This window comes from Pangasianodon hypophthalmus, chromosome 26, assembly GCF_027358585.1.
Source record: "Pangasianodon hypophthalmus isolate fPanHyp1 chromosome 26, fPanHyp1.pri, whole genome shotgun sequence".
In the NCBI taxonomy this organism is placed as follows: domain Eukaryota; kingdom Metazoa; phylum Chordata; class Actinopteri; order Siluriformes; family Pangasiidae; genus Pangasianodon; species Pangasianodon hypophthalmus.
In genome coordinates, this window is record NC_069735.1 from 8,282,395 (window position 1) to 8,300,255 (window position 17,861).

General features: G+C 36.4%; 1 protein-coding gene across 3 annotated transcripts in view; it reads left to right on the forward strand.

Annotated features, from left to right (window-relative positions):
* The window catches only part of gpm6ba (glycoprotein M6Ba), a 45,469-nt gene extending 32,428 nt beyond the window's left edge, over positions 1 to 13,041 (forward strand). For 2 of the 3 annotated variants that reach the window (XM_026932005.3, XM_026932004.3), the window contains exons 2-7: positions 1,574 to 1,760; positions 3,606 to 3,762; positions 4,799 to 4,967; positions 6,138 to 6,211; positions 6,758 to 6,823; positions 10,071 to 13,041. In XM_026932005.3, coding sequence (XP_026787806.3) covers positions 1,574 to 1,760; positions 3,606 to 3,762; positions 4,799 to 4,967; positions 6,138 to 6,211; positions 6,758 to 6,823; positions 10,071 to 10,223 — 806 coding nt within the window. In that variant the 3' untranslated portion in view covers positions 10,224 to 13,041. Of the gene's footprint in view, positions 1 to 1,573; positions 1,761 to 3,605; positions 3,763 to 4,798; positions 4,968 to 6,137; positions 6,212 to 6,757; positions 6,824 to 8,517; positions 9,661 to 10,070 lie in introns of those variants that run through there. The other variant, XM_026932006.3, reaches the window with a different exon arrangement.
* The last annotated feature ends 4,820 nt before the right edge of the window (positions 13,042 to 17,861 follow it).

A 17,861-nucleotide genomic window follows, 5' to 3' on the forward strand; every position in this document is an offset into this window, starting at 1 on the left:
GTTAAACATACATATGATTAAATGGGCCTGGGATTTTTTAAAAATCTGATGCCCTCAGTTTACCACTCACGTGATATTTAACGTTTCCCATGGCTACAGTATGAAAATGACAAGTATTTAAAAGTTCTGGAGTATATTTTCCTTCAGTACTATTTCTTAGAAAGACATTGGAAAAAGTCTTGGAAATAGTAGGGGAATTTGTGATGTTCATTGGTTTCTGTATCATTGTGCCTTCAGTTCCTGCATAATTTCCTTTCTGAATAAGGGCCAAAGCCACAGGGTCTTAAAAAACTGAAACATTTGCTTATGCATTTCAAAGCCTTGCTCAAAGTTTAAAAAGGAAGAAATTTAATCCAATTTCAATATTATTGCTTTGTCAGTGTAAAAAATCTAATTCACACCAATAGGGATGTTGTTTTATATGGATTGACTGGTATGACCCAGATAACAATTTTTAGGATAACAGAATGTTTATTGATTGTTTTTACATAGCATTCCTACAAAGTTTTTTTTTTGTATGAAAGTTAACAGAAATGCTTAATGCATGCAACTATTATACTGTATATCTGGGGACATTGTGAAGCAATCCATTATAATATCATATTTTTAGAATATCGCCAGAATGTTAGTTTTGCAGTGTTCCAGCCTAACCGTACCGAGCCTGTCGAACACATTACTGAATGTTGTCATAATGTTCTCTGTTATCTCATGCTCTTTGTAGATGATGGGTTGAAAATAACTAATATGAATTTGTCATGATGAGGATTAGTTGAATGAGTTGCACAATACCACATGTCTTGGGCTTTTGCCTTTGAAGCAATACAGCTACCAGACCAAGAGTGTAACTGTAACTGTAGCTGTACAGTAACTGTAGCATTCCACAGTGCTGGAATGAACATCAATGTCTCCATTCCTTATGCAAAGAGATAAAGGCTTGTTTCTTCAGACATTATCTAGTATAATGCTTCTGTATATTTCTCTGCACTGGCATCTATTGTTAAAGCATTCTTAGGTTGAAATTGTTCTTTTGAGTTACCACTTAGAACACTCTAGCACTTTTAGGGACCAGTATTAGTCTCTTGTCTTTCAGGGTTCATATTTTCCAAGTACGTTTTATTGTTGCATACTCAGCTGTTAAGCTGAATAAGACCACCTGCCAGATGACTATAACTAACTGGACAAAGACACATTTTTGTTTCTCTGACTCTTAAAGGAAACAATAATTAAGATGTCTAACTGTAAAATATCAGCTTTAATGGAAACTCACATTAAAAAAATCAAAATTGCACATATTTTCCACTTTAACAAAGTTAACCAAAGAAGACATATTTGATGCCCATGCTTTACTCCTTCAGACTTGCATTAGAGCTTTGTGTGAAGTGTGTGATGCTTTTGGCATGCAGTTGATACTATGAATGATAATAATTAAAGTCATTTATCCCCACACATTAGCCTCAGAGCCAGAAAATCACTTGGCTAATGTGTGGTGAGTACAGCCATGCTGACTGCTGTTGTGTCTCACTAATCTAATATTGCAGTCTAATCACTTTCTCGTCTTTCCGTCTGACTGCAGGTTGCTTGGACTGCTGCATTAAATGTCTGGGTGGCGTGCCGTACGCCTCACTGGTGGCCACCATCCTGTGCTTCTCAGGCGTGGCTCTGTTCTGCGGCTGCGGGCATGTGGCACTGACGAGCACCATGACAATGCTGGAGAACCACTTCTCCCACATCACAGCCGACCATGCCACCCTCGGTGACGTGTGAGTGTGTATGGGGGTGGGGGGATAGGGATAAATGCGCATTTAAATATATGTATACATACACACCAGATGGTACCAAAAATGTGACAGAAAATGACAACTGTGGATCTGTTTACAGTTACGTTTACAATGTTTTACATTTCACATTTTATGAGCTGTGTGCATTTGGATTGGTGGTTCTGTGGCTTGCATAAATATGTATGACAAACAAAGAAAGGGAGTAGGAGGGGAAAGGAGACACATGTAGACGAAGAGAGGCACAGGAAATAGGAATGTATTTTAGGTAACATTATGTATCACCATCTGCTGCAGCCTTGTATATACTGTCTGAATATGTGTGACCAAAATGCCTGTGAACATCACTGTATAACCACTAGATCTGTGCAGGGCTGATTTTTCAATTGTGAACAGAATTAATAGAGTATTGGTTTTGAACTTCAGGCTAAAGACATAGGGTTCAGACTGCACTAGACTCCAAAAGTCTAAGTCCATTACAAAGGTTATCATTCATGACAAATAAGAAGTTTTTTTTTTTTTTTTTAATTATGAGGATATATGAAGATTCATAAGGAGTAACTTATGATGGGCTGTCACCCAGGTGGTGACACAAAATATCCTAAATCCTAAAGTCCTAATCATGATTTTTTTTGTGTGTGTCACAATTATTGGCACCCCTGCATTTAATAGTTTGTGCAGCCTTCCTTTGCATAACCAACATAACAGCACTAAGTCGTTTATCATGCTTGATGAGATTGGAGAATACAGAACAATAAATCTGAGATTACTCCCCAGTACAGAATCTAACCAAATCCTGCAGGATAGATCCTATGTTGTCTCTTGTGGACTCATCTCTTCAGCTCACCCCACTAGTTTTCAGTGGGCTTTAGGTTTCAGACTGGGATGGCCATGACAAAAGCTTGATTCTGTGATCATTGAACCATTTTTGTGTGGATTTCGATGTATGTTTTGGATCATAGTCCAACCATGACCCAGTTGTTGTGTGTTCTCGAATCTTCCCCATGTTGATAAATGACTAAGACCTCTGTGTCACCTCATATTTATACCACAGTGAAACAGGAAGTCAAGGATGACTGCTTAAGAGTTCCTAAACACTGGGGTGGACTTAAAACATAAATAAATAAATCGGATAATTAAACTTTTTTTTTTTCACCCATGTTTGCCAAGGGTGCCAATAATTCTGGAGTTGACTATATAACACAGATTAATCAATTCACAGATTGTATGTTAAAACCTACTTTTGTACCTATTGTATTTTGCTCCTTGATAATTTTTTTTGTATGTGCTAAATATATATATATATATATATATATATATATATATATATTGCCATATTGCCCATCCTTAAGTGACAGTAATACATAAAAAATAGCACTGTTTGAATCAGTTGCAGTTACGAGCCATTAGGAGACAATAATTAACATATTAGGAGCACATTAGTGTTAATATTTGAATGAATAATATAGCGTCTCAGTGGTTTAAAAAAATGAACAAATGGTGTGTGAATAAGATTTTAATTTCATACTGTATTTTAATTTCATACTGGGATTCCTAAACAAGCTGCAGTAATATATTTGACTGTTTTTTAAAAATACATTGCTGAATAGTAAGTTATGAATTTAAGTAAAGTAAAATTAGAGCAAAATAATGAAATAAAAATTGTTTTAAGTGGATGCACTATTTGGACATAGATAACAGTATAGTACTACATACTAGTAATAGTATATAAAATTCAGGACAAATCTGTATTATTTCCGCATTACCAATAATGCGACTTTTTTTCTTTTAAGGTAAAGGCATATTTCTTTTTATGTGTTTTCTATACAGTGTTCAGATTCTGCAGTACATCATCTATGGCATCGCCTCTTTCTTCTTCCTGTACGGCATAATCCTGCTGGCTGAGGGCTTTTACACGACCAGCGCGGTCAAAGAGATGCACAGCGAGTTCAAGACCACTGTGTGTGGCCGTTGCATCAGTGCCATGGTGAGAGTCGGGCAAACAAATGCTCACGCACACACACATACACACAAACACAAACTCATCCTGTGCATATGCAGGCCAGGGCCAACCCTGAATGACTCATATATGGAGGACTATTTGTGCCATATAGTCTAATTCTCCTATAGTCTAATAGTCTAACATCGATATTTAAAGCCTTGAAGGCGTTTGTTTGTTTGTGTGTGTGTGTGTGTGTGTGTGTGTGTTTGTGAGTTTGCATGTGCAGTAGCTCTAATCCCCATGGATAAGGCTTAACTAGGTCACCATATTACTGTGTGATTGAGCATTAACCCCTATGTCCTGGTTATGTCAGAGCATAATGACCTAGTTCATGTTTTAATAAAGGATTGCACTACGAAAAATTATTTTGAAGCTTGTATACTTGCCTCAGCTTCTCAACACCAGTGAACATCAAACAAATTATATGGGGGGATATGTCTATTTCAATAACTGTTGATCATCACTAATATTTGAGGTAAAGAGATTATGTACAGGCAATTTAAAGATCACCTTTACAATTTCATTGCTATAAATGGAAATAGATGTGAACAGAACATGAGCGTTAAGACAGGAAGATAGGATGCTCAATTATCATGACTCTAGCAGTAAAAGTGTATAAGTGGTTCTGTATATATTCTCAAGAATTTGCCCTGTAAGTTCACATGTTCAAACATAGATAGAATTTATGGACTTTAGGCTTGTTTTCTGTAAAAAAAAAAACAAAAAAAAACAGTGTTTACTCCTGGTAATTTAACAAACTAGTTTAGAGATGCTTTATCGGTATGATCTAGGGATGTAGCAGAGCGGCCCATACACTGTATACCACATATAAATTTAATTCATTTAAAAAATATTAGCTTGTACATTCATTATGAAATTTTTTTGCCCTTCTTCACTGTTATTAAATGAAAATCATACAGATAGTGTCATTGTGTTACACACATAGTATACTCGCACTAATATATGGTTTTATTGTATATATTGGAATTACAAATGCACTGTTTTTCTCATTTACCCACAGTTTGTGTTCCTGACCTACATCTTGGGCTTGGCTTGGCTGGGCATCTTCGGTTTCTCTGCTGTGCCAGTCTTCCTCTTCTACAACATGTGGACCACATGTGCCGCCATGAAGTCTCCCATTGCCAACCTCACCTCTATTGACAACATCTGTGTGGACGTGAGGCAGTATGGTGAGTAATAAGGGAGTGAAACAGAATACAGCCTTAGTGCTTTGTACAATCTAATTTGCATTGATCAGTTATAAAGACCTTGGCTTGTTGCCTGTTAGAGAGAGAAAAAAACAGGTACAATACGGGTTTATCTCTGTTCCCTAAGGGACAGTTGGGCATAAATGTGCCCTCAGGAATTCAAAATGTGATGATAAATAGTATTGCGCATGCTTTAATGTAAAGTACCTACACTGAAAAAAATGGCCGATCAGATTTAAGAAAAAATATTACGTATAGTAACCAATTACATTAAGAAATCTTGCAGGGACGTTGCACTGACGGGAATAAATAACTATAGTATTAATTACGGTGAATAAAGCATGCATGGTAGAATAGTGCAGTGGTAATGTTGCTGTTGCAGAATATGAGTGACCTGGGTTTAATTCTCAGTTTTGTGTGAGCATGTGGAGTTTGATTTTCTTCAGGGTTATTAAAATACATAATCAAATCATGGATGTACGAAAACAAACTGTGTTAACGTAACTCAATTCAATCACATGGAACCGATGTACGCATTTCAATTAATTAAATTCAGTGAGCTTTTAGTCAGTGTATGCCTGAAGAGCCAAGATTTGTAGCTGTACCAGTGTACTAACCTGTGACCAAATCTTTAAAAGTACAATTTGCATATTTTTCTGACAGCTTGGCTTGAGATTTCTTTTCTCAAAATTATATTTCTCCAAATAGAGGATGACATTTATCTTTTGCAAAAATACTTTTCCCTGATACAATCTCTCAAATCCAATATATCTCAAACCAATTTGGAAATGTTAAGCCCTTTTCACTTCTACTTGATACTTCCATGTAATCTGTGTTGTGGAGTTGCACAATTTTATTCATAAATGATTCAACTTCTTAAAGTTTTAGATTTAAAATTCAATTTAAAAGTATTAGCTTAAATTCTTCGGTAGTAGTCATATACAGATAATCTGTTAGACAACGTTTGTGATAATGACCACACATTAAACTATTATCATATACACTTCAGATTATTGTTGTTGCTTGTCTGTTTATCTGTATATCTTGATATATGATGATCTAAATGCAATGCTGAAGTATATTTTCTAACAAGACAGGGTTGGAAGTTGCATTTCATCTAACCTAACATGTGTTGTTCTGTTGTATCGCCAGGAGTCATTCCCTGGAATGCAGATCCTGGGAAAGCATGTGGACAAACCTTGGCTGACATTTGCAACACCAGCGAGGTAAAGTTCAACCCATTATTCCAAATGTTCATGTGAGAAGCACCTATTTTAAATTTTGAAAGTGGAACAATAGAGTTACATTTACAGCATTATCTAAAGTGACTTACAGAATTGCATTATACCAAAATGAACCTTCATGTGTTTGGCTTATATTCTCTAATGACCATGTTTATATTACAGAAATAACAGTATGTTAAGATCTTGAGATTATTAAGGGAAAGTAAAAGTGTTTAGCTTGTTGTACATATGTGAGAAGAGGGAAATATGAGGGGAATAATGGATATAAAATTTAAATATTTTATAAATTCTCTCAAAAGAGATTCCCTTGGTCAATGGGACTTCCATTACTAAGTAATTAATAGAAATTCTGTGTTAAAAGTTGTTTTACAATTTTACTGCTGAAAAATGTCATATCTAAAGCATTAATCAAAATAAGTTGAACGAATGTTTTAAACATAATTATTCTTCTGTGAACAAACAAATTCTGTGAGTGAATTGTTCGGAGTGATATGGCTTTGACGTGTCTTTCCTTCCCTTCTGTTACAGTTCTATTTGTCCTACCATCTCTACATTGTTGCATGTGCCGGAGCTGGAGCCACTGTGATTGCACTGGTAAGATAAAAAAAAAATTCATTTCAAATCATATTATTTTTCCACATGTTCAACAAACAACATGCATTTAAATCTTACCGTAACATTACTGTGCCTGCATGAACTTGGTCCTTCAGAGAAATAAGTTAATACTGTTGTCATGGTGATTCATGATTTTGTTCATTGTATCTATGGACATCTAAACCCTCATGTTTTGTTTGCCACTTACCCATGGAGACTAGTAATATCTTTAGAGCTTTACCATTTAAAATGACAGGATTTGTGAAGGCCCTCGTGCAGAGATGCGTGTGCTCTCCTACTCCCACAGATACTCTGACCACTCCCACCCACTTCCACAGATACTCAGACCACTCCCACCCACCCCTACAGATACTCTGACCACTCCCACCCACTACTACAAATACTCTGGCCATTCCCACCCACTCCCACAGATATTCCCACCATTCCCACCCACTCCCACAGATACCCTCACCATTCCCTCCCACTCCTACACAAACTCAGACCACTCCCACCCACTACTACAAATATTCTGGCCATTCCCACCCACTCCCACAGATACTCCCACCACTCCCACCCACTCCCACAGATACTCTGACCACTCCTACCCACTCCTACAGATACTCAGACCACCCCACCCACTCCCACCCACTACTACAAATACCCTGACCATTCCCACCCACTCCCACAGATACTTCGACCACTCCCACCCACTACTACAAATACCCTGACCATTCCCACCAACTCCCACAGATACCCTGACCATTCCCACCCACTCCCACAGATACTCTGACCATTCTCACCCTCTCCCACAGATACCCTGACCATTCCCACCCACTCCCACAGATACTCTGACCATTCCCACCCTCTCCCACAGATACCCTGACCATTCCCACCCAGTCCCACAGATACTCTGACCATTCCCACCCACTTCTACAGATACTCCGACCTCTCCCACACCACTCCTACATATACTCCGACCACTCCCATCCTCTTCTACAGATACTCCCACCACTCCCACCCACTCCCACAGATACTCTGACCACTCCACCCACTCCTACAGATACTCAGACCACCCCACCCACTCCCACCCACTACTACAAATACCCTGACCATTCCCACCCACTCCCACAGATACTTCGACCACTCCCACCCACTACTACAAATACCCTGACCATTCCCACCAACTCCCACAGATACCCTGACCATTCCCACCCACTCCCACAGATACTCTGACCATTCTCACCCTCTCCCACAGATACCCTGACCATTCCCACCCACTCCCACAGATACTCTGACCATTCCCACCCTCTCCCACAGATACCCTGACCATTCCCACCCAGTCCCACAGATACTCTGACCATTCCCACCCACTTCTACAGATACTCCGACCTCTCCCACACCACTCCTACATATACTCCGACCACTCCCATCCTCTTCTACATATACTCTGACCACTCCCATCCTCTTCTACAGATACTCCCGCCACTCCCACCGCTCCTACAGATACTCAGAGTTAACACTTTTATTTCATGCTCAGTCAGTTTTAGCCAAACACAACATGAGGGTTAATGATGCAATGCAAAAGGTTCATTGTCTAATGCTCAGTGTGCTTGTGCAAATGTGACTCCCTTTTATGGAGGATTGAGGTCCACATCACCCACTTGCTCTATTCTCCTCTGCTCTCTTCCTCCTAGCTCATCTACATGATGGCCACCACGTATAACTATGCCGTGCTGAAGTTTAAGAGCCACGACCACAGCCACACCACTAAGTTCTAAAACTTGCGCTTTTGACAGGGCAAGCACGAAGTGTAGACAATGTTTTGCAAAAAGAAGAGGTAGAAGTGGGTTGAGGGATGTAGAAAGGGAGATAGAGCAAAGAAAGTGTACTACTGACACCATGGACCATGCTGTAGCTTACTGAGGATTATATTGATCATCACAACATGTAGTGCAGTAAATTGTGTCTTGTTGTAATCAAAAGATTTGGTTTGGTTTCTAGAGAATGTTCACTGAATTCATCCACGTCAATGACAAGTTGGTCTTAAAACCAGTGACGGCCATAAGACCTGTCATATTAACATTAACCCATGTTCACTAGAAGCATCTCCAATACGTTTGTGCTATAGAATCTAATGAGGAAGTAATCTCAGGCCCAGGATCAGTATTAAGGGACTTGTTCTGTCCATTACTTTGTACCGTAAATGCCCTGAGGCACCATCAGTCAAAGCCAAGCTAGTTCAAGTACTACAGCCTGAGGGAGTTTATTTAGTGGATTAGTGCAGTGAATGAAAGGTCAATAGAAACATTTGGTACAGTGTTTGGTCCCAATTCAACTTTGACATTCACATCTCATCAATTGTACCTGTGAAGGGCATGAATTGTACTTTTACAGATCCTGAGAGTTTTAGGCTTTGCGCTATATAATATTTCTTGTGGATTTTACTGACTTGTTTGGGCTTTTTATTCACTGTCAAGTTCAGATATAGAATTGCTTCAAGACCAGTAGAGGCTCTTTTCTAAGTCTTAATTGGAAATAAACATTTAATATGCAGAACAAGAACTCTCTGTCTTTTTATTTAGTGAAACAGCTTTAGGTGTAGGTGACTGCTGCTAGCTAACAGAGAACGTTGTTACAAAGTTCAGTAAGTATTCGCCAGGTTCTAAGTAGGTTAGACTGTAATATTCCAGAAATAACAATCTTGCAATGTTCTAGAAACATCTGCTGTAATACTAGTTTGCTTCTCATTGTTATTAGAACATTGCTCACCCAGTGTTTCCAGTTAGACAAAAAGCTAACATTACTGATGTGTCAGTGTTAATATCTCTACAAGAAAAAATGTTGCAGTTTACAAACTTTATATAAAAATGTTCTCTGCACATTGTTTTTTGAACCAAAAGTTCTTGGAACAGTTCAGAAAATGTTCTGCTAACCTAAAATTGTTAGCTGGTTTATCTCTAAGCAGCATCATAGCTTAGCTTGACCTGTTCACTAACATACATCTTATCCTAGATTAACATCATAGCCATGCTTCATGTTACTGCACGCTTACATCTACTAAAACGTTGTATACATTTTATTAAGTTGTCATTAAAATTGTCCTATAGACGCTAACCGAATTGTAACTCTTATAGCTAGCTTTAACTGACTAACCCACTCACTGCTAATACCCTATTCCCCCTTCCCTTTCTCTTCCTCCCTTTTTGTTCCTCCCTTTCTTCCTCGTCCTCGTTCCTCTTTTTTGCAGGTGCACTACCTGATGATCTTGTCAGCAAACTGGGCGTATCTGAAGGGCGCGTGCCAGCAGACTCACGCCTACCAAGACATCAAGACCAAGGACGATGGCGAGCTGCAGGACGTGCAGTCACGCTCCAAGGAGGGCCTCAACTCATACTCGTAAACGAGGCAGACGTCAACTTAATTCCGCAACTAAACACACACACACACACACACACACACACACTCAACACAGAGCTAACTAACATGGCCTAGTAGTGTGCTACAGCAACAGTGTGTTATAGAGCAGTTACACCATGATATGACATCAGTTATTGGTTTTACATAACAGTCATAAGACGTGTTTTACTCCATGTTGGTAAGATGGTATGGAAATGCATGCATGATATTCAGAATTGTAATTATTTCTGTGCTTTTTGTTAATGACTAATGGCTAAAACTGAAAGTGAAAATTCCAGGTAACGACTGTTGACACTGTTGACGTAACACACAACCTCACAGCACTTACTGTCTGCACTAACATGCTACAGACATTTTGCAGGAACTTGAGTGAACGTGTATGAATGTTGTTGTTTTTTTAATACTTAATAACGTATGCCTGGTTTAATATGAAACTTCTCTGATCTCTTTCTCTCTCGCTCTTGGTTAATGGTTTCCTAAACAGCTTTTTTTTACTACTAACATTTTTTTTTGTTCTTTTTCTTTTTTATACTGGTACTTGATACCATGGATATAAAAATGGTAGATGCCGCATTAGCCATTTCTGCTAGACATAGAGGAAAGGTTGTTGAAAGGTCCAGGTCTACTTGCATGCAGTGTAACCTGTAGTGGTACAGGTTGTTGTAGGTTGGACAGAAGTTGTCATAAACAAAAATAAGCCCTGCCTGTCTTGAGCAAATATTTAAATAAATAACCACAATTATTAAAATGGACAGTAATAATGACCTAATAATAATTATAAATCAAGATTTCAAGTAATGTATTAGTTAATTGATGACAGAAAATACCCGTGATAAGATATTTTAAATTAATGTAAATTAGAAATACATATTTCATGTACAATAATGAAAAAAAAAACACGTACAACAATATGATTTTCTTCATCAAAAAACATCAATTTTCATAAACTTCTGATACTGAACACAGACTGGTCAGATTGTTAGTCTGGTTGGATTTTAATAATTTTTAAATCAGAAATATTTCAACCTTGATCTGGTCTCTAAATATATGTCTTTTTTGGTCCACATCAACTCTAATGTATTTGATATATGTATATGATAGAAAAATTCACATTTTCTTAGATACGATAAGAGTAGGGAAACTAATTACTGGTGCAAATGATGACAGTGTCTTTTATTTTATTTTTTAATTTCCACAAAACACAAAACGACTGCCTCTTAAACAGCCTCTTTCTCTGAATTGTACAACATATCAACATATCAAAAAAAAAAAAAAATGATCATGTGATGCCCAAAACTAAAGTCAAATCAATGAACTAAACCTGAAAAGCTTAAAAATAGTAGCACTGCTTTTATGTCTAGCTCAGCATTTAGCATTTTTATATCTATGCTTGATATGTTGCACTATTCTGAAATAAAATACTCAAATATTTATTCACTCTTTAAGAATTTCTCTCCTTCAAGGGAAAAGTGTGATTCCTGGAAAATGAGATTATTATTAATTGTAACCTTAGTATCAGTTTTCAGTAACAAACAAAAGCAGCAACAGTGATGCTGAAAATAACAGACAGACAATTGGGTTTAAATATTGGAATCATAATGAGTTATGAATACTAAATTTAACCTAAGATTAACGATGAAGGAAATGTATGAATCGAAATATGAATATTTAAAAAATTAGATAAAAAATCAAGAAAATCATCAATAAGAGGAAAATATTCTTATTAAAATCAATAAAAAATAATAAATAAATAAATAAATTAATTAATTAGAAATAAGTAGAATGAAAAATACTAATGTAATCAAACAGATTAGATAAATCACTGCATGTGAAAATAAAAAAGAACTCCAGGTGGTTGCTTTTTCCTCACATTCTCCACAGCTGTAAATGTTCATCCAGGAGTGAAGCTCACATTCCCCTGCAACGACCAGCACAGAAATGATTAAATATTAAAATCATGTGACATCATGTGACATTTCTGGTAGAGAGTGAGACCAACATGTGTAAAATGTCTCATAGTGATAGTGAAAAAAAACAAAAACAAAAAGAATTTCACTTGCTGGACCTCCCGCCGTTTCCCATGAGAATATTTCACTTTTATAAATATGCTTTTGGTGGTTTTTTGCTCTCTTCTTGTGGAAATTTTCATGGCTTGATATTTACCAAGTTTTGTGATTCAATCAGTGATTCCTTTTATTATGTGCATATAAACATCATCCCAAAAACTGCCATGTACAAGTACAGAATTTTCCATGATTTTATGGTATTTTATAATTGAGCCTTGCTTTCACAGCATTTATATATATAGTAGTGTAAATCTTTTTATCGCTGGTTTCAATTTTCTCTCTTACAACACGACTCTTCTTTCAGACATCGTTTTTGAAAGCATGTTAGTGTTGTCCACTCATACAGTGCTGAATATTAAAGTTTCTTGCTCTATGTTCTGTTCTGTTAAAGGGGACGTGACTGCAGGGATGTGCCCACAAGTACTTTTTTTTTTGTATAAAAAAATGTGTGCCTGGATGTTTTATCGTTCCCTCGTTATTGCATGATGAAAAGATGATAGTCCTCTTTTTTGCTTTCACTCTGTAGGTGATGTGTAGTCCACTGTTCTGATGAATTATGATAGGCGGTGTTTTCCCCCTTCTCCCCGTCGTCCCCTAAAAATAATTAGCCATTGTACGTTGATGGGATTGTAGTCCTAGATGTTTCATAGTCCATTTGATTTGAAAAGTTTTATGAATCCTGTAAAGTGATTTTTGTAACCTTCTCTAGTAAAAAATGATATTTTCTATGATCAACACATGCTGCCTTTGGTCTTTATTCAGCAAACCCACTTTGGAAATGGTGTTTAATCCTTTCTTCATAAGGCTCAAATGCATGAATTACATTACACTTTGAGAGCTTTTAGCTCCTTAGACCTCATTTCATGCTTATTGATTATCAGGATCATCTCCAAGTATGAGCTATGAGGGTGAGTCAAATGAAAACTATAATTTTTTAAAATTTATTTTGCATTGCATTGCATCTTATCAAGTGAAAATAATCTTATCAAGTGAATCTTTTCTAATTATATGAAATAAACCAACAAACAATAAACCAAATATAAAACTAAAATATATATTTCTTACATATTTTAGTTAATTTCAAGCTTGAAATGTTCTATTGTCAGATAATTCTGCCCATTTTAAGCATTTATTTCTAGAAAATAGCAAAATTATTGCCATAGAATAAGAAAATCTAAAGCTTAAAATTAGAACATATGTCTAGAAATAGGTTTAATAATCTTATATTTGGTTTATTGTCATCATATAATAGGAAACACTAGATAAATGTAACTATAATCAAGATAGTTTCGCTTGAAGATGTCATTAATTGCAGTCTGTTTATTGCTAATAGGTGTCACCAAATCTCCATTTTGTCCAATGTATGTGTTCCAGTGCCTTAACAAGTGTCCAGATTACTCTAGAAAAAAACCTGATTCAATTCTGATGTTGTATTTTTAAAGTTTTTATTTGACTCGCCCTTACATTTGAAGCAGATTGAATGATGAACCATTTTAGCTCCATGTTATGTGTAAAAGCGTCCGTCTCTCCAGTCCATCTGACAACTAGTGGTGTAAACATCAGGCTCCTACACGATACAATACGATTTAGATTCCTAACGCAACAATTCGGTATTTGGCGATTCCACTGAGTCTGCTAGGACTTAATACAATTAATACAACAGAGTTCTAAGCAAATCACCTTGCTAGCTTATTTACACAGCAGGTTAAACATGGGAATTCTTACACACCAGCTGTCTGTTCATTTTCATTAATAATCAATTTATAATCAGTTATAATAACTTATTTATGATCGCTGCCTTTCAAATCGATGTTTCGATCTAATTCATTCAAACTTTACACCTCTACTGACAATACAAACTTCATTCTGCCAAACCTAACATGGTCCATGATTTTGAACAATAATATAATAACACCACATGAAACTGAATTATTTTGCATTAAAAAAAACTAAAAACAAAGAACATTTCAAGTTGGTGGCCAATTGTTATGAACTGATTTGCATATTCTAGAGTAGATTAGAGCAATCAGATTTCAACTGCAGTTAAGACCAGTGCTGATGCAATTCGTTCATGGGTGCAGGTGAACACATAAGGGCCCCAACCCTGCCCAATACCACCACCAGTGCACATACATAAACTAAAAGCAAAATCAAACTCTAACATATATCTTCTTTAGTAAAGACAATTCGTTCTTTAAAGACAAAAAACATAGGTCTACGATAAAGCTGAACTTGTTTTTTCTCATGCAAATCTTGTGATTATATATATCTGAAGTCCACCTGTCTTGGGTCATTGTTATTCCTTGAAGCACATCAGCAGATGTCGTGGTGTCCTGGTCAGTGTTGTAGTCAGTATGGGCAGGATCCATAGAGCCGCACGGGTCAGTGTTGTCACCATGATGAGCCGCATGGGTGGATATAACCTTAGGCATAAGGTTACCAAAAACAAGTTATTATTAATAATAATAATAATTAATAATAATAATAATAATAATAATAATAATAATAATAATAATAATAGTAATAATAATAATAATAATAATATTTCCTAGTATTCTGTTTCTGTTTTTTCCATTTTTTCATGGCACAATTTATATTTGTGCATCATTTTTGCATACCTTGGTGAACTAATCGGTTTAGGTCTACAGGGTGGCACATGATATTTTGTTACACAATAGCAGCTAAAACAAGGGCACAATCAGACAATTACAATGGTCAGATCATTTTGAAAGTAAATGTTATTGCTTCTGGAAGATAGAGGGCAAGCCCTCCCCTGACATAAATATTTACATTACTTTTTTTTTTTTTTTTTTAATTTAAATCACATAAGCTTTCATATGTATTTCAAAAATTGCCTACATAAAAATATTATTTTATTCCTGTCAGCAATGGGCCCCTTTATGGCCCCAGGTGCAGTAGCACCCCTTGTACCCCCTGTTGTGCTGGCTCTCCTTAAGACACATCTGACTACAAGTGTAAATGCGTAAGCTTGAAATCTTGTCAGGACTTAGTCTAGACACAAGAGGTGTAAAACAATCATGTGTAAACAGAGTCTTAGATTTATTCTTTTCTCTGACAGTTTCATCCAAAATGGCTTACAGATTTGGAAGAATCCATTCCAAGTACAAAGTTGAGTAGTTGAAGTCGGATCTTAAGGAATACGAACGTCTTAGCTCATCGGTTGAGCTTGGAGTACAGGGAAAATTAGATGAATTCTGGTTTTGGCCAAACTATTCCTTCAACTCTTAAGCTACCACAATATAGACATTTATGCAACAGCGCTGTTGACTTCTCAAATCTGATTGGTCAGAAGGTGTTGGTTAGTTTTCTATAACAGCAGCTCTGACAATAGTGTTAGCTTCAGGACAAATCACAGGTTTATATTAATGCGTTTAAATATGATACCATTTATATAGTAACAGTGAGTTCTTAGTTAACAAAGAAAAACATCTAACTGTTGATATGGTGAAGCTTTCTGTGGAGACGTTTATTTAATATTTTCTGAAGGGGTTTTGGGTGTCAGCGTTTTTGTTCCTTTAGGTTTTTTGTTCATTTAGGTTTTCCACAATGGGAAAGGCAGACATTGTGTTTTATGGTTTCCTGGTAAGCAAGGATTGTGGGTTTTTTTTTTTTTGTTGTTGTTGTTTATGAACATCAACACAAATTGAATGAACAACTGTTTATAGTTGCTATAACTTAAGTGACAACAGGAACTAGCTTGTTCCATGTTATTAAATGTAACTATAAGCAGATGAAAAGTATGATGTGTAGTTCTTTAATAAATGAAAAAATGTAATCGTTGGCAAATTGTTGTGGTATAAGAGGAATAAAACCTTTAGGGATCCAATAACTGCACATCCTGGAGTGTTTTATCCTCTACAAACTACATGTATAACAATAAAGAAAGTTCAGTATGATGATGCCTTACCAAAACAGCTTTCATAACCATATTTCCATAAATTTAAAATACATACACCTAAAAGGGATGAATCAGTAATAGATGGCTGGATATAAATTAACAATAAGACAAAAACATGTTCTACAAAACTGAAAAACACTACAAAAGAGATCATGTAAATACTACAACCTCCAGGCTGCACACACACCACTGACTGATGATGTTAAGCATGTGGACTTTTGATGCCATCTTGTGGGGAAATTATTAATATATGACACCATTTTGGAAATGTCATTTGTTCTGACTAAGCCAGAGTCCCTGGCTGACAAAAATAGATTATAAAACAGTTCATTGTGTCAAATTAGGAGTTTACTGTTAAAAATGAAGAAAACAAAAAAAGCATATTATTCCAGTAGGTCATTTAGCATGTCAGGCTTCACAGATGTTTATAATGACAAGTTTCAAAAATGGATAAATATTCCCATGGTTCAAAGTGGGGTCTGGGGAGCCCCTGGGGAGCCCCTGTGGCCTGTGACCAACCCACACACTCTTTCTGCCATTTCAGCTCTAAATCTGCCAGATTGCTTGGTCAATCTTTGCTCATTGTAACTGACACCCTGTTATAATTCTGCCAGATTTCATATATTGCCATTATTTAAGGGCTAGAGATTGAGGACATCATGGCAAATCTTCTTGCTTTTGGTTCTTCTGAAACTATTTTTTTTTTTATTGCCTTAAGGTTTCCATTGTTATCTTAATGCATTTTAAATTCTGTTGAAATACTAATGACCTCTTCTGAGTAACCAAAGTTTTTAAAAACGTTGCTTTTTGACATAGGTAAGCCAATTTTCCATTGAATCGCTCTGCTTTCTAGATGTTGCACAATCACAGCCCCATTTTACTCCAGAGAGTTATTATTTCACCTCGTGGTCAAAAATGGGCATTGCAGCAAGCACTAACAGATCCATAAGGGCACAAATCACGCTGCCCCATGTTCAGGGGGAAGAGCTGCAAACTTAACGGATAATGGGATTGCCACGATGGACTAAGTTTAAAAATTCTATGAAGCCACTAATATCTTTTTTTATAGCAAATAATTAGAATTAAATCTAATAAAGTGCAGACAGTGTGTCTATTATGTACAGAACCATTTTGATAGTAAGATATATGAAACTGAAAAATACTACAAAACTGATTGAGAGAGGAAAAGGAGGAGAATGGAGTGGATAATGCCCGTTCATCAGAAATGTGTACACCACAGTTTCCTTGTTTCCCATGAAAAGATTTGGGGAAAAAAGAAGAAAAATGTGTGTCCTTTTTCCATTACCTGATTCTTTGTGGACTAGTTTTGAAGGAAAAGGTTAAAAATCACATTATTTAACAAAGAAAACATCTAATTGTCAATACAAAGCTTTCTGTAAGGAGATGATTATTTAACATTTTTGGAAGGAGTCTCCAGTGTCAGTGCTTTGCAATAGCTGAAACTGCGCCATAGGAAAGCCTTCAGGATGGAAGACGTTGTGCCTTGGGGTTTCTTTTTATCAAGTTCTTATTAACTTCAAATGAAAATTAAGGAATGGCTAATTATAGCTGCTGTAACATAAGCAATAACAGGATTTAACTTGTTTCACTGATGTTCCATAACTTAAATGTAACC